The 23,401-nt window shown below is 45.7% G+C and overlaps 2 protein-coding genes across 7 annotated transcripts in view; both read left to right on the plus strand.

The window, feature by feature from the left end:
* Positions 1-10,781: 10,781 nt before the first annotated feature.
* On the plus strand, positions 10,782-11,314 carry LOC112604782. The gene has a single exon (XM_025354211.1). It carries the CDS (start codon positions 10,823-10,825, stop codon positions 11,312-11,314), a length of 492 nt encoding a protein of 163 aa, XP_025209996.1. The 5' UTR covers positions 10,782-10,822.
* Positions 11,244-23,401, plus strand: part of CCDC85A (coiled-coil domain containing 85A) — a 197,078-nt gene continuing 184,920 nt past the window's right edge. For 5 of the 6 annotated variants that reach the window (XM_025354205.1, XM_025354207.1, XM_025354208.1 and 2 more), the window contains exons 1-2: positions 11,328-12,093; positions 19,649-20,612. In XM_025354205.1, coding sequence (XP_025209990.1) covers positions 11,830-12,093; positions 19,649-20,612 — 1,228 coding nt within the window. In that variant the 5' untranslated portion in view covers positions 11,328-11,829. Of the gene's footprint in view, positions 12,094-19,648; positions 20,613-23,401 lie in introns of all 6 variants that reach the window. The other variant, XM_025354206.1, reaches the window with a different exon arrangement.

Raw genomic sequence — 23,401 nt, forward strand, 5'->3', positions numbered from 1 at the left:
ATCACTTGGACTCAGGAAGGGGAACATCACACACCGGGGCCTATCATGGGGGGGGGGGATTGCATTGGGAGTTATACCTGATGTAAATGACGAGTTGATGGGTGCAGCACACCAACATGGCACAAGTATACATATGTAACAAACCTGCACGTTATGCACATGTACCCTACAACTTAAAGTATAATAATAATAAATAAATTTAAAAAAATGTACACACACACATCTCTGGATAAACATAGGCACACTAATAACTATGAACATATATGGACCATTTTGTTCATCAGTTTTCTTAAAAAACACTCAAACTGCACAAACTCAGGGCACTGTGATATCAAACAGATTCCTGCAATAGAGGCTAAATGTGAGGTAACGTTTTCAGTAAATGACATATGGCCCCTTGCTAAGAATTATCATTGACATTCATCCACAACGGGTGGTGAAGGAGCAGCAGTGATATTACGAGGTGCTAGAGAATTCCTTTTGCCCTAGGGAGAAGATGAAAGTCAATGAACCAGAGAACCAATGATTTGTTTCTGTTTTGCTTTCAGCTGCTATCCAAATTGGTTTCACAATTTCTTGCACTTTTACATAACGCAGATTAAAGTAACACAGCCACACTTCCAACTGGTAAATTATACTTATGAGCATTAATAACAGGATCCTAAACCATCTTCTAAAGTTTTGTGAATCACCCACCATCTTAGGAAGGTTGGCTGAAGTTCTAGGCAAAGAATGTTTAAGAGAAAATGGCAGAAGCGGATGTCAGTCAACTCTTCAGGTTTATCTTTACTTGACCTGTCACTGCTTCCCAACTTTCCAGTTCTAGTTCACAGGGCTGCACTCTGTGAGAACCAGAAGTTTAATGAACACTCCCTTGCTCCGATGAGCTTATACTCTCCTTGAGGAGCTGAGATGCTTGCCAATGACAAGAGTGCTTTGTTTCCCCAAATTATCCTTGCATGTGATTGAGGTTTGGTTAGTTCACAGTAGAATTTCCCCCAAGCTAAGAAATTTCCTAAATTTTAAGGAATTTTTCTCTAGTTCACCAAGTCTCCATGGCACTGGCTTAGGTCAGCGCTTGCTAAACTCTGATGTGCTTACAAATCATCTGGAGATCTTGTCAAAAGGCAGATTCCATTCAGTAGTTCCAGGGTGGGGACAGACACTGAATTTATAACATGTCTTTAGTGAAGCTGATGCTGCCAGTCCACGGAACACAGGCTGCATAGTTAGGACCCAGAGTAAAGATCGCTTCTCAGGTACTCCATTTCTTTCCTGCTCTTTTATTTGATGCCACCTCCATGTGGCTAGGGTCCCTGCTCCCTACTGTTGCCATTTCTAGCTTCATTCTCCAACTATTGCTAAAACAGGTTTTAAAGTTGGTTTCCTCTCACTCAAGCCTGTGTCAAGTTCATTTAGCCAACCTTAGGTGGTCTAGCTTCTGAGAGAATGAGTTCTTTTGTAACCTTCTAGAGGATGTGTGTTGCTTTTAGGTTCTAAGGAACTTAGAATGAGTCTTCTAGAAAGCTGAAGTCCTTGGCTGCCCTGAATATTCCCCCCCAAAGATTGTGGTGGCCTTTGTCTCTCCTTCCTTGGGAATGTTTACTCACCGTGTATAGGAGATAACAGTAGCCCTAACATCTCATTCATAGATTCTGATGGGTAGACAAATGGCATAAATGCAAACAGGATTCATAGGATACTCCCAGGGACCCCAAAGACCCAGAAATTAATGTGTGAATTATTGTTGCTGCCATGACTCCCACTGCAAAGAGAACAAATAAAGATTGTGTGAGGGAGGCAGGTACAGGGGTCCCACATGTTCTACTGACTGCATCAGAAATAGCCTTCAGTTACACATTTCCAGGGTCTCACTCCTGACCAATGGAATCAGAGTTCCTGAGGGGAATTTGTACTGGGATAAAGCACAGCATGGCCAGGAGCTCAGTAGGTGCTGATTAGCAAATACTTAAAACCTGCAATCCATCTATTCAATAAGAGTTACTGGGGACCTAGTACAGGTCAGGCATAACACCAACACAGCTCTTCCCCTCATGCCTTCCACAGCTGAAAGTAGAATATGAACAAACAAAATAGAAAATAACTGCAAATGATAAGTGGCATGAAGGAAACAGACAAGATGATGAACTCAAGATGAAGCAGGTACTGTAGATAAGTCGGTCAGTGATAGTATATCTGGGGCAATGTCCTTGTGACTGAGATGTGAAGGTGTAGGAATTATCCAGCAACATACTAGTGCTTAGGCACAGAGCATCGTATGTGAACATCCCCAAGTAGGAAAGAGCATGTTTTGGGAACTTCTGTAGATGCGACCAGAGAAACAGGAATCAAGTTATGACTCCCTTCTATGAAAATTATCCTCCAATCAGGATTCCTTTCCCGGGTGACAAAAACACAGGGACTCCTTTTCTGTCACCATCAGAACCTGTTCTTATTCTTGGCTTGCTCCACTCTGAATGGCTAAAACTTGGATCTCACTGCATATGCCACTGTGGACCCCCTTTGCCACTCCTTGAAGGCTTCCATGGAGGTCAGGGTCCTGAGAGCCACCTGTAGTCCTCAAAGCACTCCTGCCTTTTCTGATGAAGGTGATCATCAGGATGCCACTCAACGTTAGCTGCATCTGTCTGGCCTGAGCCTCAGATTCCTCTTCTGCAAAATGGAATAATGTCTGTTCCATAGATGGTTCCAAAACATGATGTGCCTCATCCATGATAGTTCTTGTCCAGTCACAATATGACCATGGCCCCTTAGAAGGTTTCATTCTGAAAGGCAATGAATGTACCTCAACTTTTGGGTTATCATTTATAACTTCTGATTATATGGGGGGCATTTGAAGCAAATGCCCTAAGGGTGATACTGATTCTGTCAGGGCCTGAACTGTTTGAGAAATAGGCAAGAGCAGACTCCCTAATCAAACTTGCACATCCTCAAGGCAGCTGATTTCTGTGTTAGGAGAAAAGCAATCTTTTTGAGCAAATGTGTGAAGAGGCATTTTCACTTCTGAGGCTCTTCATTAAGTCTATTTCAGGAATCTTAGCAAAGGGACTGAAAAATTCCAGATCCTATGGGGGTGGGATTGCCCTGGGACAAGCAGAAGCTGGCCAGGTCTGCCAAGAGTTTGCCTTGCAAGCCAGACCTGTTAGGCAGCCCCTGCTTTTCAGCATTTTCTTCCCTTCGATATTCTTGGAGTTATGGCTTCTCAAAAACACAAGTGACCAGGAGACCAGGCAATGGCTGTGTGGGTTGTTTGTGATCTGCAGGTCTTCCATATGGAGATCTCTTCAGGAAGCAGCCTTCCCTTTGTGCTTTCCCTGTATGCACACGAGAATACGGGCACCCCAGAGACTGAGTTTCAGATCCATTTGAACAACCTTTACTGTGCTCCTATGGTAAACACTTTAGTTCCCAGGTGCATGCAGCAGAGAATTCATTCATGAATAAGACAGATCCCTGCCCTCTAAAAAGAAAATCAATAAGTATCCACCAGGTATAAAGTAAGAAAGACTGTGATAACTATACTAATACAGATAAAAACACAGTGCTTTGTTATAAATGGTGCTATATTAGTTTATTATTATGGTCACAAACTTTGTGGCTTAAAACAACAGAAATTTATTCTCTCATATGTAGCCTAAAGTCTGAAATGAGTCTTATGAGGCAACAATCAAGGTGTCAGAAGGGCTAGGTTTTCTCTGGAGGCTCCAGGGAGAGTCCATTCCTTGACTCTTCCAGTAGCTAGTGGCAGCTAGCATTCCCTGACTTGCAGCCACATCTCTCCAATCATAGACTCTGTGGTTCTTGGCTTCTCTTCTTCTTTGTGAAATCTCCTGCTTATAAAGAAATATGCAATTGCATTTTGGGCCCACCTGGATAAGGAAACACGCAATTGCATTTTGAGCCTATCTGGATAAGCTAAGGGAATCTTACCATTTTAAGATACCTAAAGTAATCACACCTACTAAGTCCTTTTTTGCTATACATGATAACAACCACAGGTTCTAAGGATGAGTTGGTGGGTTTTGGATGGAGGGCATTATTCAGTCCACTACAGGTGCCACTCTCATTTTGCCACTCACCCCCCAAACAGTCTCCAGCTGTGCTGGCCAATATGGCAGCCACTAGTCACATGTAGCTACTGAGCACTTGAAAGGTGTCTGGTCTGAATTGAGATGTGTTGTAAGTGCAAGCTACACACTCCATTTTGAAGTGTTAATAAAAAAGTATAAATTTCTCGATAATGTGTATGTTGATTACATGTTGAAATAACATTTTAGATATGTTAGGTTAAATAAAATATATTATTAAAATTAGTATCACTTTTTTTTTTTACTTTTTAAATGCAACTACTAGACAATCTAAAATTACATGTGTGGCTTGCATTTGTGGCTTGTATTATATTTCTACAGGATGGTGTTCTATACTATCCACAACAGTAATTCTCAAATTGCTGCAATTAGAATCACATGGAGAGTTTTGAAATACCTAGTGTCCAGACTGTACCCCAGACAAACTAAATCTAGTGAGGGGTCATCTGAAACTCCCCAGGTAATTCCAATATGCAGCCAAGATTGACAGTTCATGCAGTAGAGACCTGGAGGAAGGTTAATAGTAGAGATAGCATTACTGGTCCAGGGATTATTACACAGGGATATGCCAATTTTCTTTACAAACAACAAAAGATAGAGGCTCCTAAAGTACCCTCTGCTTTAGGCTTTTCTCTCATGCTTCAACCTACCCACAGAGTGTAGCTGTGATTCTAGGGTTGGGGAGGGGGCAGAACAGCTGTTTCCATGAGGCAAAAGACAGCTGACATCTTAACAATCTGAGAGGCAGGCTGGCTGGACCTCTCTTCTTTGGGTACTCCTGGTGGTTAGATAAACCCTTCCCTGGCCATTTCTGCCATAGTACCTGGGGGAACAAAATAGGATAAAGGGCAGCAAGCTCCTAAATGTTCAGTTTGTAGGGTTGGATAAGGCAAAGCACTTTGGGAGTAGCTCACAGTGTAAGCATCTTTGGGGGCATCCATCAATAACATTACCACTGGAGGTTTCTGTTATTTTGGGGGCATTCTCAGCTACTTACTAGTTCCACACAATGGCTGTGTTCTCTGGATCTCAACTCAGAATTAGGTAACAAAGCTAAAATCGAATGTACTTCTATTGAGTTTTGAGGTATTGCCCGGGAAATTGGTTCTTGATGGAGCAAGATAGGGCGTTTCAGTGGCTGGCTGTGTTATTTGATGCAACACAGAAAAATGAGATAAACCTCAGCCTTGTTCATATGTATGATTACTCATGTCTGGCATCAACAGCAAATAAACTCATTGCCTGAAGTGCATTTTTGCAGAGAAGCTAACTTGTTAAAGCATCATATTATCCTACACTTAAACAATTTTGAAATATTAAAAAAAATTCTGAACTACATATCACTCTTCTAACTTCCAAAATAGCATATACTAAACAGTAATTATATTTTCAAAAGGAAGAGGTCTTGTGTATGTGTTTGGATGGTGACCCAACCTAAACAAGGATATTTTAAAAAACCGGAATGAAGGCCCTTGGAAAACTTGTTCTCTCCTCCCTTCTTCCTTTCCTCCTTCCCTCCTGTATTTATTGAATATTAACTCTGTGTTAGGAAATAGACCTTGTCTCCAGGGAGCTTAGGAGCTAAAAGAGGAAAAAGACATGGTCTTAGTCCATTTGTTCTGCTAAAGGTAAATACCTTAGACTGGATACTTTATAAATATTAGAAATGTATGTCTCATATTTCTGGGGGCTGGGAAGTCCAAGATCAAGAGTCCAGCAGATTCAGAGTCTGGCGAAGGCTCACTCTCTGCTTCACAGATGGTGCCTCTTACTGTGTCCTCACATGGTGGAAAGGCAAAAGGGGCAAAAAGGGACAAATGCTGTGTCCCCATCTGGTAGAAGAGAAGGGTGGGCAAAAAGGGACAAACTTGCTCTCTCAAGTCCTTTTATAAGGGCACTAATCCCATCCATGAGGGCAGAGCCCTCATAGCCTAATCACCTTCCCAAGGTCCCCTCTTAATGCCATCACCTTAAGGTTTAAGTTTCAACATATGAATTTTGGAGCGACACATGTTCAAGCCAAAGCAGACACCAAAGTAAACGAGAGACAGAAAACATTATAGGGTCTATAATTGAAGATGAGACTCTTCTCCCCCTCCCTCTCTTCCTTTCTCTCTTTTCTGCCTTACTAAAAATGCCAGCAGTAACTTGCAAAGATACACACACATGGGGTTAAAAAGAAGAAATTGTGAGGGAGAAATCTGAAAGTGAGAAAACGATGGAAGTCAGGTTAGTTGACAAATTACATTCATTAAATTTTCTCTGAATTACTGAAGGTGGGCCACAAATTGAGATCTAACTTCCTAGAAGCCAGCGCAAAGAGGAATACATAACCAACTGCAAAACTCAGTGTCCATAGGATTAAAACTATGGACCACGGGTATTAGGTGCAGTCTTTATAAGGCATTATGGGGTGTCATAAGCAATGTCCTCAGTAACATCCCTAATGGCACCAAGGAGTTCTGTAGAGCATGACAAAAATCTGTATGGTTTGGAGAAAGCAGAAAACAGATAATATTAAATCCTGGCTGGAGTTAAACCCTTTTGTTGGGATTGGACTGGATTAGTCTGAGCCTCTGCTTATATTTTCCTATAATTCAGCATTCTATTTTAGGTACTGCACTAGAGGTATGCACTGGAGGTTATGGGAGTGGAGAGGGACACTCACCTTTGCCTCTGCCAGGGAAATGTGGGCTGATGCCAGCAATCTGGAGTAGATGATGCCTTTTGAAGGATCTGGTCAGAAGTTATTCAGAAGGAAAAGGCAAGGAAGGCACTCTATGCCTGAGAAAAGAGCATCAGTGTGGCACAGAGGTACACTGAATGCTGACAGGGAGCTACAGGCAGTTTGGAACTGAAAAAGTATGAAATATGAGGCAAAGTATGGTAGAAGGTGGAGCTGAAAAAGTAGGTAAGCGTCAGACTGTGTCCATCTTATATGCTCTGCTAAGAAATGTAGCTTCACTCCAGAGAAAGGTGCTGAGATGCCCCAAAGGGATTTAGGCAAGGGATTGTACATGCTAACTATTGCATTAATAATGCTGCACAATAAATCTCCCCAGAAGTAAGCAGCTTAAACAATAGTCTTGTTTTCTCACATGCAGATCTGTGAGTCTGTGAGCATGGCTCTGCTTCACGCTGCAGGTCCTCAGGTTGGCTGGTGTGGCTGAGTGTATGGCTCAGACTGAAGGAACGGCAGCTACCCAAGGTTAGCTCTTCTCCTGGTGAAGCATGGAAAGTACAGATGGGTGAGTGGGCAGACAGATGCCTTTTGAGACCTCTTCAGAGAAGGGGTACATCGTCAGGTGCACACACATGCGTTAGTACAGCAAGTCATATGCTTGCAATACGATTCCCAATCCCAGTGAGGAGGGGAGAAAAACTGTTCTCTGTAGCGGAGGACTATAACGTCACATGGTGCAGGGGGATGTTAATTATTATTATTATTATTATTATTATTTGACACGGAGTCTCGCTATGTCACCCAGGCTGGAGTGCAGTGGCACAATCTGGGCTCACTGCAAGCTCTGCCTCCCGGGTTCACACCATTCTTCCACCTCAGCCTCCCGAGTAGCTGGGACTATAGGTGCCTGACACCACACTCGGCTATGTTTTTTTTGTATTTTTAGTAGAGACGGGTTTTCACCATGTTATCCAGGATGGTCTAGATCTCCTAACCTCGTGATCTGCCTGCCTTGGCCTCCCAAAGTGCTGGGATTACAGGCATGAGCCACCACACCCAGCCGATGTTAATTCATTTTATAGGGAGGTTGTGAAAAATTATCAGCAATAATTCAATCTATCTTGGGGTAAAGCAGCTAGACTTGACTTTTTATGACTAGAGATGATTCACTTGGGAAGTTGTGTGGAAAGCAGATCTGAGAGAGGTGATGCTGTAGTCAGAGGGACCAGTGAGGGGGGTTAGGTGAGACTTAGTGAGAACCTAGGCTGGGCAACAGTGAGCTGGGATGAAATAGAGTTGACTCAAAAAAATCATATGACATAAAACCATCAGGACTAAAGACTTAGGGTCATTTATGGCTGGTTTTCAGAAACCTCCATTTAACTTACTCAGAGTTCAGATTGCATAAGAAACTGCTAAGGTTTGCATAAGAAACTGTTAGTTGCCTACCTAATATCCATTTTATTCTTTCTTATTAAAACAACCCAGATTTTACTTGTGACATTAATATACCCAACTTTAACAAATGTTCTAGCTTCCCTTGTAGCTGGGAGGTGATCATATGGTAAGCTCTGCCTATTAGAACATAAAGAAAATTAACTGGGTCAATTACCAGGAAAACTTTTTTTTTTTTTTTTTTTTTTTCCTGAGACGGGGTCTCACTTTGTTGCCCAGACTGGAGTGCAGTGGCACACTCTATTGGCCGGCTGGTCTCGAACTCCTGACCTCAAATGATCCACTCGCCTCGGTCGTCCAAAGTGCTGGGATTACAGGCATGAGTCACCACCTCCGGCCACCAGGAAAACTTTTTAAAGGGGCATGTACCCCTTTACAGTTGTTGTTACCTTCTTCCTGCCTTACATGTAGCTGGATGGCTAGAATTCCAACAGCCATGTTATGGACATGAGGCAATCATGCCAAACGGGACTGAGCAGAAAGAAGGAGCCTAAGATTTTTACCACCTCATGAAGACACCATACCAGCCCTCAGCTGCCTCTCTTTAGAATACCACGTAGGTGAGAAAAAATAAGTGATTTTTTTAAAGTGACTGTTTTTTGAGTTTCTGTTTTTAGCAGTCAAGTGAAGCTCCTGACACCATATATGACCTTAGCAACATGAAGCAACATTATTCATTCATGCAGAAAATTATTATTCTGAATCAATGACCAAAATTAGAAACATCAAAACCTTAAGATGATGTAGCTCAACCGTAAGCCACTGCTAGTGTATGTAATTTGCAGAGAGTTTTTTTTTTTTTTTTGCTTTCCTTCTTCCTTGTCCTCCCAACACAAGTCTAATTTCTCCTCTCAGCCATCTATCTCTCATGTCCATTAGGTGCTAACTGATCAGAGGGAGTTAGGAGAGAAGGGGCTGGCTGTTTCATTTTAGAATAGGGCTCTTGAAGAACCCGTGATAGAGGAATACACAGAAGTCCTGGTTCCTATTTCTAGACAAGAGGCTGCCCAGTGTAGTATGTAATATCAGTAATAATAAGGTTGCATTTCTGTAGGGTTGCTCGATCAAGCACTTCACATATATCATATCATTAGCTGCCCTAGGGCCAGTAAGGTTGGATAATTTGTTCAAGGACAAGAACTAACATGTAACAGAGATAGGACTTATCTTTTTCTGACCTTCACTTTCCTTTTCTGTGACAAAATCGGTCTTAGGAACTGTGTTGAGCAGAGCCTTCTGTGGGCATGAGAGCTGCTTGGAGGTGTCAAAGAAAAATTGTATCCAATATAGTTAAACAGACAAGGGGGATTTATTCAAGACTACTGCAATAGGGAAGAGAGAGAGGGAGGCAGAGTCAACTCCACCGAAACAGGAGGGGAGCTAGTAGAAGAGTAGTGGAGAAGATTAGGGTGGGAAGTTGGTCAGTGTAATGAGGCCATTTGTGTTTCCTAGTTGGAACTTATTAGTTAGGCTCCTGCTTTCCACAAACACTGGGAGATAGGGACCCTCTTTTCCCTCATGATTCTATTTCAAAGGGATGCCTCACAGATCCCTGAGAAAGATCCCCAGGCTGTGAAACCCAGCAAGAGGCTAAGAGATTTACATATCACAGGGTCAGAGGAAACATTCATCAGTGGAAGTTTGCTGAAGTAAATGCTCTGAGAAAAGGAAGGTCAGGGGCCTACAGTTAGGAAGAAACCTGTCTAAAGCTTAGTCAAGCTGAGGGGAATGTTAAGGGCCTTCTTGGTCACAGTAAGCAGTACCACCTCTCCTTGCCTCTCCTGGGAGCCAGGTCTCAGTGTCCCCAATAGAGGACACACGCTGACCGGCGGGTGAAGGGACTGATTTCGATTCTCATCCTACCAGATAGAGATTATTCTCTCTGCACCCGGGTTAACTGAAACCCGGTGGGGTAGATCCTTGCCATTTTCCGGCCCTGTCCCCCACTGGAAATAACATGCCAGTCAAGGGCATCCACCTCTTTAGGCAAAAGCATGTTTTCAGCCCAGAGAGGATTCCACCCAACTTTACAAGAGGATAGCCCAAAGATAGAAGCCAGGGACTCAGACTTCCTCCTTCCAGAAATAACCATCATAAAAAAGCCGACCCAGTAAACGCCTGGCAGCCTGCGGCATAGAAGAAAATGGAAATCTCCTTGGCTGGCATTTCAGCTTGCCTGAGGGGGCTTGCTTTGCTCCGAGGGGAGGTGACTGTGCTGACCTTAAAATCTAGGTTTCAGGAAGCAGGAGATGAAGGTATTTTATTTTCGCCTAAAGGCTTTGATATTTTTCAAATAAAATTTTAAAAGATCCAGTACCTTCTCCCGAAGCTTCTTCATAGAGTAGTGGGTTTTTAGAAGAGACAAAGGGCTTGGGGTGGGGCGAGGGTGGGAGGTGGGGATGGGTAGTCCCTAAAGAGCAGTGCCCTGAAGCCTCTTTTCCCCCTTTTCAGACCATTTGGATTTTCTCAAGCTACCCCTTCCCCCAACCCCCGTTTTTGCCATTTGCTTCTTCTCCCATTCTCCAAAGTGCAAACAACTGGTTATCCCTCAGGTCCTGCTACCCTATCTTTCCTGATGCCCTATCCTTCCAAATACCAAGCACCTCGCATTTGGGTCAGCAGCTGTTTCCCCCGCCTGGTGACAAGCGCGGTCACCAGGACAGAGGACAGAGGAGGGAGCTTCTTCTGCCACACGGTGGCGCGCGCGAGCCTCCCAAAGCCCGGGCGGCCACAGCTCCGCACTTTCTCTCCATTCCAGCCCCACCCGCACCCGGGAGCAGAAGGAGCCGCGCCCCCAGCCCTCCCGGGCTGGACAGCGGGGAGCGCACCTCGGGGGCCCGGACAGCGGTCGAGTGGCAGCTGCGTCCAGCCCATGCGGGAGCTGCTGCGGGTTACGGGTGGCCCCAGCTCCAGGCTCCTCCTCCAGCCGGTCCCCCACCCTCCACCCCTTCTCGACTCGGCTCTGCAAATCGAAGGCTTCCCGGAGCAGCCTAGGAGCGGCCGCGGGCGCAGCGAAGGCGACAGGAGGAGCGCAGCAGCCTTCGGGCAGCCACCTCGGCGTCTCTAGAGTAGCCGGGGAGGCGCCGCGGAGCCGGGCGCGCCCTCCACGCTAGGAGAGGGGAGAAGCCGGGGGCTGCAGCTGGGCAAAGGGGAGGAAAGTGCGTGTGCGTGCGCGCCTGTGTGCAAGGCAGAGAGTGCGGGGGTCGACAGTCTCGGCTTAGGGCGGAGGAGAGGGCAGGGGAACGGGGGTGCAGCTCCCCCGCCGTCCCCGAGGTTTTCCCGCGGCTGCCCCGGGCTTCCCAGCGCCCCTCACCATGGACTTGCTCGGAGTTGGGACGGGCCTCAGTAGCAGCGAGCGGCTGGCTGCCGGGCCCTGGGGGAGCGCGGGCGCGCGCGCGGGGATGGCGAGGTAGGATGGCCACCCAGCGCGACCCCCGCCGCCCCAACCCAGCGGCCCCTGGGCGGTGCCGCTGACTCGCCGGAGCGCACAGGGGTGTGGGCGGAGGCGGCCCCGCCGCGCCCGCGCCTTCGGGAGTCGCCTCGCCTCTTCCACCCACTTGCACCTGCCACCGCGCGGATACCATGTCGAAGGCGGCCGGAGGCGCGGCGGCGGCGGCGGCGGAAAGTTGTTCCCCAGCCGCGGCCGGCTCGACCACAGCCGCGCCCGTGGAGGACCTGTCCAAAGTGTCAGACGAGGAGCTGCTGCAGTGGAGCAAGGAGGAGCTGATCCGCAGCCTGCGGCGCGCCGAGGCGGAGAAGGTGAGCGCGATGCTGGACCACAGCAACCTCATCCGCGAGGTGAACCGCCGCCTGCAGCTGCACCTTGGCGAGATCCGCGGCCTCAAGGTGAGCGCGGGCCAGGTGGGGAGGCGCGGCGCGGCTGGGAGCGGGGTGCCCCGGGGAGGCGGGGCCAGGCAAACTTTCCCTCCCTCCCTCAACAGGTGATCCTTCCCTTCTCCCGGTCGGCACCCCCTGCCCCCAGTCCCTGTGAAACTTTTCCAAACTTTGGAGGCGTCTGCTCCTCTCTTCTCCCCAACACGGGGCGCGCCAGTGTCTGGCTGTTCGCGGTGCAATGCGGCGGGAGGCGCGGACGCGGAGGACACTGGAAAGCAGGCAGGGAGGTGAAGGGCACACCGACCTTTTATTTCTTAGGGAGGTTGGAAAATCAGTCTTGGGGAGCCAGGTTTCAGTCAGTCAGGGGGAAAGGCCAGGGAGGGGGTGAGTCCAGGAGATCTTCGCCTTGGAGGGTCGGGGATGCGGCTGCTCTGGGCCAGCAGCTCCTGGGCGGGCAGAGGGCGAGGAAAGGGCGCCACTGCCAGGGAGAGCGGCTGGCGGGGTGCCCGGGAGAAGCAGCGGGCGCCACCCTCAGAGCTGTCTTGTGTCACCGGGTACATAGGAGTTCAAGCTCTGCCTTCACGCTTCTACCGACTCCTGTGCTTTCCCTCTTCCAGAGTTTGGAAGGCGTCGCCTGGAGTTGCCTTACTCCCCTTCCCATTTAACCCTAGGTTGACTGGGGGAAAGGGGAGGAGCAAAGAGACTCAGTGTGGAAGGAGCAGGGTTTTGACAGGGTACCCCAGGTGTTGGTCAGTGATCTTTCTTTTTGAGCCAGCCCCCCTGCCACCCTCTTCTAGGAAAAGAGGGGAAACGGCCCCCGTTCCCCCAAGCTCGCTAACTTTCATTTCTCCTTGGAGAGGGCTGGGTCTGGAGCAGTGTGCCTGCCCAGCTGCAGTACACGGGTGGCCGGGAACCGCCCTGCTGGGGAGCACCGCAAACTTCCTCTCCTTCCAGCTAGCGCTGGTGCCTCCTGGTATTCCTTCCTCTCATTGTTCTGCTTTGTTTATAGGAAGCCAGACACAAACGAGATCAGTGCAGGGACTTCAGGGAGCAAATTCCCGAAGGCACAGGCTGTTCTTGTCGCCTTTCCACTCCCATCCCCACATATCAGGCAGTAGATGCTGTTCCTGAATTGCCTCAGTGCTCCAGCTCTGGGTTCCGGGGCAAGGAAGAGTAGGAAGGGTAGAATGCCCAAGGCTCACCTACGTGCTGGGCCCAGTTCAGGTGGAGATGGCCTTCTCCTGAGGCCGGAACTCATTGTCATATAGTCCCTAGAGTGGGTGCAGGTAGGAATATTCCTCCAGTCAGAAAAATCCCAAGACTTGCTCTCTCTTTTGGTTTAATTCATTACTAACAGAGTATTTATTAAGTGCCAGGCTCTTTGGGGAATAGAGGCAGGCTAATGTAGTAAGAAGATGATCTCAGAGGTGAGTGAATTCTAGAAACCTCATTTGCCAGGAGGGTGAGCTTGGGTAATTACTTTCTCAGATCCTCATTTTATTCACCAATACAATGCAATGATAACTATTTCTGAGGGTGTTATGACAAGTTATGATTATGTGGGGGAAGGTTTAATACGTGACTATAAAATGGTAGTTACTGTCATCAGGAAAGGACTTACAAATCTATGGCTGTGTGTCTCCAAGATTTTGGTTTCTTAGGCAGAGCTGGACAAGGGGACATTAGTTTGTCACCCTCTAATTTGAGCTTCTTCCATGGTCTGAACCATCGTGTGATTTAGAAGAGTTGGAAGAGTTACTATTAAATGTTTTAATAGTATGGAGCATCAAAATAATAGCTCAGAAACACTTGAAATTTCCTTTAGTTTCTGTGGATTGACTGTGTGTGAGGGTCTATGTGTGGGTAGGGGAGGGGGGTGGTAGAGTGGGTTGGTAGAGTGCCTGGGCTTCATTCCAGTAGCTTCACGTAGAGAAGTAGCTATTAGGTCAGCTAAGGGCACTTACACCCAAGTAGGAAAGTCTCCTTGTGATCTAGATTCATGACCTGGCATTAAAAGACTTTCCAGTCTACTTCCTTATCAAGTTCAGAAATGATGGGGCCAGGTTGCTTTCTGATGCAGCCTCTACTCTTCTCATGTCATCCCTGTGCTGCTGCAAGGAGCAGACTCCCAGGCTTCTGACTCAGCCGTGAATGTGCTGTGGTTTTACTCTTGGGAGAGGCCAGCCTTCTCCCTTCCCTGTTTTATTTTGGCTTAGAGCTTCCTTGGACACCATAGTAATCCATATATGTGGTTGACTGAATAAATGATAGGTACGTTTATTTATTTTGGCTTAACTGGAAGAAAAGAAGAACTGTTTTTGTTGTTGTTGTTGTTGTTGTTATGGAGGGGGGTGCATCTGAGGGCTTGGTACCCTCTGAGAACTACATATGTGGGGGAATTAAGACCATGATACTTTTTCTTTTTTATGCCTCTTTTTATGAGCTGACTTTGAAATTGCATCTAAATATTTGTAAGGCTACTAGGTATTATTGTAGCTGTGGACACAGGAGATGACAGCATCAGTTCTTTACTTCTCAGGGGCCTGTGGCCGGGTCCTAGCACTGATTGACTTGTTTGTGTTTAAATATTTGGGAGGCAGGGCAGCGTAGGGGCCCCGAGAAGTAGAAAGATAAAGGATTTGGATTCTGACAATTTGGGCAGCTTTGGCAAACTGTTAAACTCTCTGTCCCTTGGTTTCCTCATCTGCTCGTGGAGATTTTAATTCCACATGAGGTTTTATGAGGATGAAATAGACCCTAGATGAAGAAACCCCAGTGAGGTTAGATAGTTTTCTCAAGGTCAGACAGACATAAAGTGTTCAAAATCGGCCTGCATTCCTTTTCTTTTGGCTAGTTGACATTCTTTGCTTAGGATGTGTGGTCCTGGACGGGATGGAGAAGGGAGATTCTAGTTAGGGTTATGTTGTAAGGAACTGGATTCCTAAGAACCATGTCTTCCGACTGCTGAGCATATACCAACACCTCAGGCTGCTCTGACCCAGTATCCCGGTTGGGGGCCGATTTGGGGATGAATCTCTGTAGATTTGTTTTCTGCATTGCATTAATTTCCCTCATTGGTTCCTAACCCAACCACCCACCTGCCCACCACCCTGCTCTGCAATGAAGCAAAATCACAAATTAAAACAATTATTGAACTGTAGCTACAGTACTTGATAGTCTTCAGGCATAAGATTGAAATATTGGTTGGTGTGCTATGAAGTGGACTTAAAGTTTTTAAAGTCCACTTAGACACTTGGATAATATCTGGTGGCCTATGGCAATGTTAAAAGGACACCTAGTGTTCTGCAAAAGAAAGCCCAAGTCTTAATGAGGCAGGTTTGAAGAAGCTGGATCACAAGGTTATTATCAAGCTGGCTGCTTAGCTGTTCATCAGAAGGCGAAGGAAATAGCTCAGAACTGAATAGTAAATAATATTCTCAAGAAAACTAATAATAGAAAGAAGGAACTGTGATATAGAAAAGGAAGTGGGCCAGTACCCGCTCCTATCTCCTCCATCTGGAGTGCTGTGAAGTGTATATTTCACTCCTTTTGGAAAAGGCATTAGCTCCATGAAGCCCTGCGTAGCACCAGTCCTGTTTACTTTCCAGCTCTAGAGAAATCAGAAATAGCTGTAGGATAGTCAAAGGGAATTATTTTCATATGAAAATTTATTTAGATGAAAGAGAACATGACTTGAACTTTCTATCAAATACCAGGATTAAACTAAATGTTGAATAATTTTTGGAGCTTAGAAAGATTAATTTTGTATATCATTGTTTTCTCCAAATATCCACAGCTTCTGATTTCCTCTAAAGCATCAATATCAAGGGATAGTTTATTCTCTTAGTACTGTAGACTCTGACGTAGCTAGTGCTTGCTGAAAACAATAAGAAATTCTTCTCAATAGCTATAGCTGTAGCCTGTTTTGGCCAGAGGCCTGGGGCTTTATATGGTTGATCAGTCCATAAACACATATTGAGTGTCCACTGTATGCAAAACACCATGCCAGATATGTTGCATATTCAAAGAAAGACTTTTGGAATAGACCCTGCCCTCCAGAAGCTAAGATGTCCACATTAGAAAGGAGAAAAAAATGGATGCCCAGTGATTGTTGTAGCTAGAGTGTGATACAGGCCTTAAACAGTGAGTGGGAAAGTTACTTCATTCATTCATCCGTGGGTACTGTTCTGTGCCAGGGGAAACTTCGCGGAGGAATCTCTCCTTTTAGGTTCATATGGGGTAGAAGATGACATTTTCTAGTTGGAATGCACAGACATAATCGTAGTTCATAATTAGCTGACAGCTAAAGGTGGAAGGGCAGGGGAAAGCCTTTCAGGCCTGGCTGAGGGGTGTATTCATTTTCCCTGGCAAAGGAAAGGTGATGGGGATTGATAAACAGGAGAGGCAAAACATGCAGGAGTACTTTTGGTGTTTTTTCTTGTTTGTTTGTTTTTGTTCTTGTTCTTGTTTTTGAGACAATGTCTCACTCTGTTGCCCAGGCTATAGTGTATCATGATCTTGGCTCACTGCAACCTCCTCCTCCCAGGTTCAAGTGATTCTCCTGCCTCAGGTTTCTGGGTACCTGGGATTACAGGCACGTGCCACTATGCCTAGCTAATTTTTGTATTTTTAGTAGAGACAGGTTTCACCACATTGGCCAGATGGGTCTTGAACTCCTGACCTCAAGTGATCCACCTGCCTCGGCCTCCCAAAGTGTTGGAATTACAGATATGTATGAGCCATTGCGCCCAGCTGGTGTTGTTTTTTGTTTGTTTGTTTTAAATTTCAACTTTTATTTTAGATTTGGGGAGTACATGTGCGTGTTTGTTACCTGAGTACACTGTGTGATGCTGAGGTTTGGGTATGATTCATCCCATCACCCAGGTACTGAGCATAGTATCCGATAGTTTTTTAACCCTTACCTCCCTTCCTACCCCCCTAATTGCCCCCAGTTTCTGTTGTTGCCGTCTTTATGTCCGTGAGTAGCAGGGAGTGTTTCTGAAGGTCAGTCTGATTGCGGAGTGCTTGTGTCGGAGTGGGTGAGGGGAAGGAGGAGATGGGGCAAACGAAGGCAGGGAGGCTGCCTGGGAGGCTATTGGCAAAGGTCAGGCCTGAAATCAGAAAGTGACAATGAGAAGCAAAAAGGAGAGGTGGGAATTAGAAACAAAGAAACAGAATTGTTGGTGATGCCGAGAGTTAGAACTGGAGTTAGAAACTAAGCTGCATAAGCTTCTTCCTAAGACCCACAAATTCACTCCCATGACTGTCAGGAAGTGGAGGATGTGGTTGACAGGTGTTTTCTAATTTGTTTTTTAGTCTATGTTAGGGGCATATGTTGAGTCTATGTTGAGTCTAAGTGAATGCAGTCCCCTTTCTGAGTACCTCTAGTTCTGGATTGGTTCGCAAGACCAAAGATTTCCAGGCTTTTTGAAGCAGTGAAATCTTAGGTAGCAGCCCTGTAGCTGCCCCTGTTTCATCCTTACCAAACTACAGTGCTTCAAGGAACTGCTGGCCCCTTGACTGTATGCATAAATGGAGAATAGGTGGCAACTCCACCAGTCATTTTAAAAATTCCTTGGCTTCAGGTATCTACACTGGGAGTGCTGTGTTCTTGATACACTGAAGTAAATAGATGAGGTCTCAGTTCTTGTGATTCTAGAGAAGATGTAGTCTAGAATGAATGATCACACTCCACATTTGTGCTTACAAATTGTAAGTAAGTCTGAGGGATGATGGTAGACCATAGATTGGGGGTGGACCTTCTATAGAACGGTGTCTATGGGGAAGTGACTTGTAAAATGAGACCTGATGGTTTTCTAGAAGGCTGGGGAGAACATTCCAAGTGAAAGAGGGAAAGGCCTTGCCCTTTGAGGACCTGAAACACAGCCTCAGTGCATGATGAGGAGGGGTGTTCCCACCTTCTCCACTGCTACCACACATCCAAACCACCATCATCTCCCTCTACCTGGACCAGCGCAGGAGCCTCCTTGTTGATCTCGCAGCTTCCACTTTATCCTGACCCTCCCTTCTTTCCTCCCCTACCGCAGCCAGTCTGTTTTCCACACAACTATGGAGGCTGTTTACAAAAGGAATCATGTAATGTTACTCCTCTATCCTTAGCTCCCTAACAACCCAAAGCCTTTACCGTCGCTGACGTGGCCTGCATATTCTAGGCTCTGATGCCTCTCAGACCCCCTTTCCCATGTCTGTTGACTTGCTCTCTGTTCTTTAGGCATGGTGACCTCCCTGTACTTGAGCTCTTGCTCTCATGCTGGTCTCAGGGCTTTTATACTTACCCTCTCCCTGCCTGGGATCATCTTCACTCAAATGTTGGCTCCTTCATTCCACCCAGGTCTCTGCTCAAATGTTTCCCTTCTCTGTAGAGGTATCTTCTCTTGAAAAAGAGTGTTCTTTAACCTGCTTCAATTTTCTTTCCAGAACTTTTCACTGCATGACGTTACGTTCTATACGTGTTTTTTTGCCAGTCTTTCCCACCACAATAAAAGCTGTACGATATCAAGGTCTTTGCTGTGTCCACTGATATATCCCTACCACCTGGACTGGTACCCGGTACAGTAATAAATGCTTACTGAATATTTGTGAATAAACAAATGAATCATCATTCACGCGGGGGAAGTAGGCTGAGTCAATGCATCTGGGGCCTTGTGTGACTTTGACTTAAAGGATTTTGCATTGTATCCTAAGGGCCATGAGATTAAAAGATTTCAAACATGGGAATGACAAGATGAGCTAAATTTTGGAGGTAGAGCTCCAAAGCCTTATTTGGTTTTGAAATGGAAGGTTGAAGGAGAAGGAGATGCCAAGGATGACCCCAGATTCATATAAAGAACAGTGGAACAGAAAGAGGTGGCATTTGCTGAGAGGTGCAGTTTGGGGTCTCTTAATTTAAGACTCAGGTTGCTTGAGATAAATGAGAGATGCCAGGGAGATGTTCAGGTAGGTGTGGCAAGTAGGGGTTGGATGTGCAGGGCTGAAATGCCACTAGAGGGCAATTGTGCCTTTCCCTACCAGGGGAATTGGGGCTGCATATTCCATGTCAGGACTGAAGATCTAAGCAGTGCTTGCTGTTTACTCTGTTGAAAGGTCTGTTGTCTCAGGGCTTTTAAGCATTTCATAGGTCACAAGCAGTTATTTTTCTTTCTTGAGGGTGGGGCCGGGGAGCCTTGTTTTTCTTCTAGTGACTGATTTCTTGTTAATGAGCTGGTTGCTCCCTGACTACTGACTGGGTGACCTTGGACAAGTGAAGCTTTGTGAGGTCCGGTTTCCTCTTCTGTATAAGAGCCATAATAATTATTATCCCCTAAATGTGTGGGTAAAAATTAGATGACATAATGCGAATAAAGTATTGTGCAGGGATAGAACTGATACTTAAATTAGTTTAATTTTTATGGACAGCTACAAATCTTTAGTTTCCTCCTACTCCCTTACCTCCTCCGCTAACCTCACAGATAATTCAGCAGTTGCAGGCTCTCCCTTTCCAGGAAATCTGAGCCTGCTGACACCTCAGATGCCTGCTTCCCTTGAATGGTTGTGTCTGTCTTTTCAGGATATCAACCAGAAACTCCAGGAGGACAACCAGGAACTGAGGGACCTCTGCTGTTTCCTGGATGATGACCGACAGAAAGGCAAGAGGGTGTCCCGGGAGTGGCAGAGACTGGGTCGCTACACTGCCGGGGTGATGCACAAGGAAGTGGCCTTATACCTGCAGAAGCTGAAGGAGCTGGAGGTGAAGCAGGAGGAAGTGGTGAAGGAGAACATGGAGCTCAAGGAGCTCTGTGTGCTTCTAGATGAGGAGAAGGGTGCAGGCTGCGCGGGCAGCCGCTGCTCCATCGACAGCCAGGCCAGCCTGTGCCAACTCACAGCCTCCACCACACCCTACGTGCGGGATGTGGGTGACGGCAGCAGCACCTCCAGCACTGGCAGCACTGACAGCCCGGACCACCATAAGCACCACGCGAGCAGTGGCAGCCCGGAGCACCTGCAGAAGCCCCGGAGCGAGGGCAGCCCAGAGCACTCCAAGCACAGGAGCGCCAGCCCCGAGCATCCACAGAAACCCAGGGCCTGTGGGACCCCAGATCACCCCAAAGCACTCAAAGGACCTAGCCCGGAGCACCACAAACCCTTGTGCAAGGGCAGCCCCGAACAGCAAAGGCACCCGCATCCAGGGAGCAGCCCCGAAACACTGCCTAAGCACGTGCTGAGTGGGAGCCCGGAACACTTCCAGAAGCACCGGTCAGGGAGCAGCCCTGAACACGCCAGGCACAGTGGAGGGAGCCCGGAGCATCTTCAGAAACCCGCCCTCGGGGGGAGCCTAGAGCATCTCCCCAGAGCCAGGGGCACCAGCCCGGAGCACCTCAAACAACATTATGGAGGGAGCCCTGATCACAAACACGGAGGAGGCGGTGGAGGAGGTGGAGGCAGTGGCGGAGGCAGCAGGGAGGGCACCCTCAGACGGCAGGCGCAGGAGGACGGGTCACCCCATCACCGGAATGTCTACAGTGGCATGAACGGTGGGTCAGTACGTGCTGGGGTGCTGCTTGGGCTGGGGAACTCAGTAGACAGTTATGAATGATGATGGGCTTTCCAGCCATGTAAGAAAGTGCAGGTGCTAGGTAGGGAGTGGGTTTGGAGAAGGAGCAAATGTTGGACCCAAAATCATGATGTGGGGTTCTTCTCCATCTGTTTTTATTCTATACAGTTATCAGTCAGTGTGAAGAAGGTTGGGGATGAGGGGTTATGGGAGGGAGAGGAACGGTAATTCCTTAGGACCCTGAGTTGTCAAGGGGAAATCTGTGGGTATTGGAGATAAAAAGTAGAACCATTTTAAGAGTCTTTCATCTTAAATCTGAGCATTCTCTTAGTGGTGTGCTGTTTCCTGCTAGAGCTTGTCTGTGGAATGGTTGCCAAAAGGATTTTGTATCCAGTTAATAGGTTAAGTACAAGAAGAAATGAATATTTCTATGAAAAACCAATAACATTAAAAAAGAAGTATGATGTTCCTAAACAGGCCTGATGCTGTTTTGCCCAAATGGCTACAAATATGCCTGACTTTACCTTGAGGATTTTTCCCATTGTATTGGGGGCCTGAATCTGTGACACTTCTTTGCATCTAAAATGCATCAGCTGATTCCCTTTCTACTCACTCAAAATCCACCAACACTGTCATCAAACTCCCTTATACATATTCCAAATAATATGCTCTCTTACGTTGCAAGAGACATCTTTTCTGATTGTTTCAAAGTATCTTTTTAAAATGTACAGATGTGTTTGGACACTCTTGGTTTCTAAAGCATAACGTCCGCTACATTTGCTGAGTCAGTGTTAAACCTGAGCTTTTAAACCTTTTCGAAGAGTTTTAATTTTCTGCGTCTTGGATCTGAAACCACTTTGAACTTAAGAGAGAAAAATCATTTCTTAAAGAATAAAAAACAAAAACAACTCCACAATCCTTTTATGTTACCTGTGGTTGAGTTGGAGCTAAAACAATTGATTTTATAAACTGTGGGGTTTTGTTTTCATTGAAAATATCTGAGGGTTTTTGCTTTGTTTGAAAGGTGCTCTGGAGTCTTCAGCCAACTCCAAGTAGTAGTGGAGGAGGCTGCCAGTTTTAGCAGTGACAAGAAGGGGTATTTTCAATATTGTATTTGGGGATTTACCTGTTGGATTCCTATTTTATCTTAATCCTTTTTTCATAGTGCTGAAAATTGACTCCTGAAACTTGACTTCAAATGCATGCAATATTCTTTTAAGCACAGGTGGAAATAAAAAGGTTGGGAAAGATGGGCGGTTACTGCTTTCTCTGTTGTTGGGAGGTGGAGGCCCAGAGAAGCCAATTCACCTGTTGTGTTGAGGCTTCCTGGCTGGTGCCTTTCCAAGGTTGAACCTTCACTCACTCTTTCCAAGAGCTGTGGAGATGCTGCCCCCATCACTACCCCATTGCTGTAGGCAGTCTTGGCTGCCCAATTCTGTACAAGAGATGGAAGTCATTTAAAAAGAAGGTTTGGTTGTGTTACTATCATGAGATTGGTCATTGGCCATGAAGCTTGTCTTTGGAGGGGGCATAATGGAGTAATGGGAAGGTAAAGTTAATGATTTTTCCATTTCTTGATTACTTCTTAATGAGCTTGAGAAGTAAGTATATGCACCATTATAAGGAAACTTTGTCTCTTAAACTAGAAAGAAAATATTAGGGACAAGTGGATCACTTAAAAAACAATTTCTCTTTACAAAAGGGTTTCTTTATATAAAGAACTCTAGTTTAATCACCATATAATTTTGACTTCTAAGAAAAGTTTTTACATGCAGCTTTTAAACAATGCCTTGCATTGTAAGTAAGGTGTATCTCCTGGTAAAGATGACATTACATCGTAGCTTATTGCCTGGATACCGATAAACTTAGTGGGGCAGGTAAATGTTTCTTAAAATTTAACAATTTAATTTAGTTAAAACTGATGTAATAGAATGATACCGAAGTTCAAATCTTATGTCTACTTCGAGTTTTCTCATTCTTAAGTGACCAATCTTGTGCTGACAGTTGATATCCTCAGAGTATATTTGCAGTGCATTTGCATTGTATTTTAATTTCGGTAATTAATTGGAAAATGAAGTGGCACAATGAGATGTTTATGGATCATCAGCCTATAAACATGGGCATTGGTAAACTTGTATTTATCCTGCCATTACAAATTAATTTTTGATATGGATGGTAAGACATGCTTTTTCACATTTTTAAATCCTCACACAATTTGTTTGAATCATTGGTGTATAAATAGATAGGAAGCAGTATCAAGGTTAATTCAGAATTGCAGATTTGCTGACTCATTTCCAGAGTCATTCTGTTTGGGGTTAGTGTGAAATATGAGTGTTTTGGATGAGCACTTGCATGTTTTTAGATGAACAAAAAGCACGTGAAAACAAATGGGAAGTGTGTGTGCATTATGGCAGACTGAAACAGAAATGAAATATACATTGGCAGGGTGTTGTCCTACCTGTAAAGATATGCATTCCTTCCCAAAACACACACATATGCACACTGAGAGAACATCAGTGAAAAAGATGACTGTTTTCGTTGACTATGCCTTGAGCATTTATAAATCTTCTTGTGGTTATAATTACAAACTCGGTGGATAAAAGAGTTGAACTCATTTAAGAGTTTCTTTTGGGAATGCAAAGATAAATTTTAGGTATTTTTCCTCTCTTAAAAGCATCTTAAGTCTCTGTAATAATTTCTTAATTAGTAGGTGTTTAGAAAACAACAAAAGCAAAAACAAAAGAAATATTTAAACCTCCAAACTAAACA

Source organism: Theropithecus gelada, chromosome 13 (genome assembly GCF_003255815.1).
Source record: "Theropithecus gelada isolate Dixy chromosome 13, Tgel_1.0, whole genome shotgun sequence".
In the NCBI taxonomy this organism is placed as follows: Eukaryota; Metazoa; Chordata; class Mammalia; order Primates; family Cercopithecidae; genus Theropithecus; species Theropithecus gelada.

Excerpts from the sequence above, each read along its gene's own strand:
- LOC112604782 (XM_025354211.1), top strand. The coding sequence starts at position 10,823 with ATGCCCTATCCTTCCAAATACCAAGCACCTCGCATTTGGGTCAGCAGC.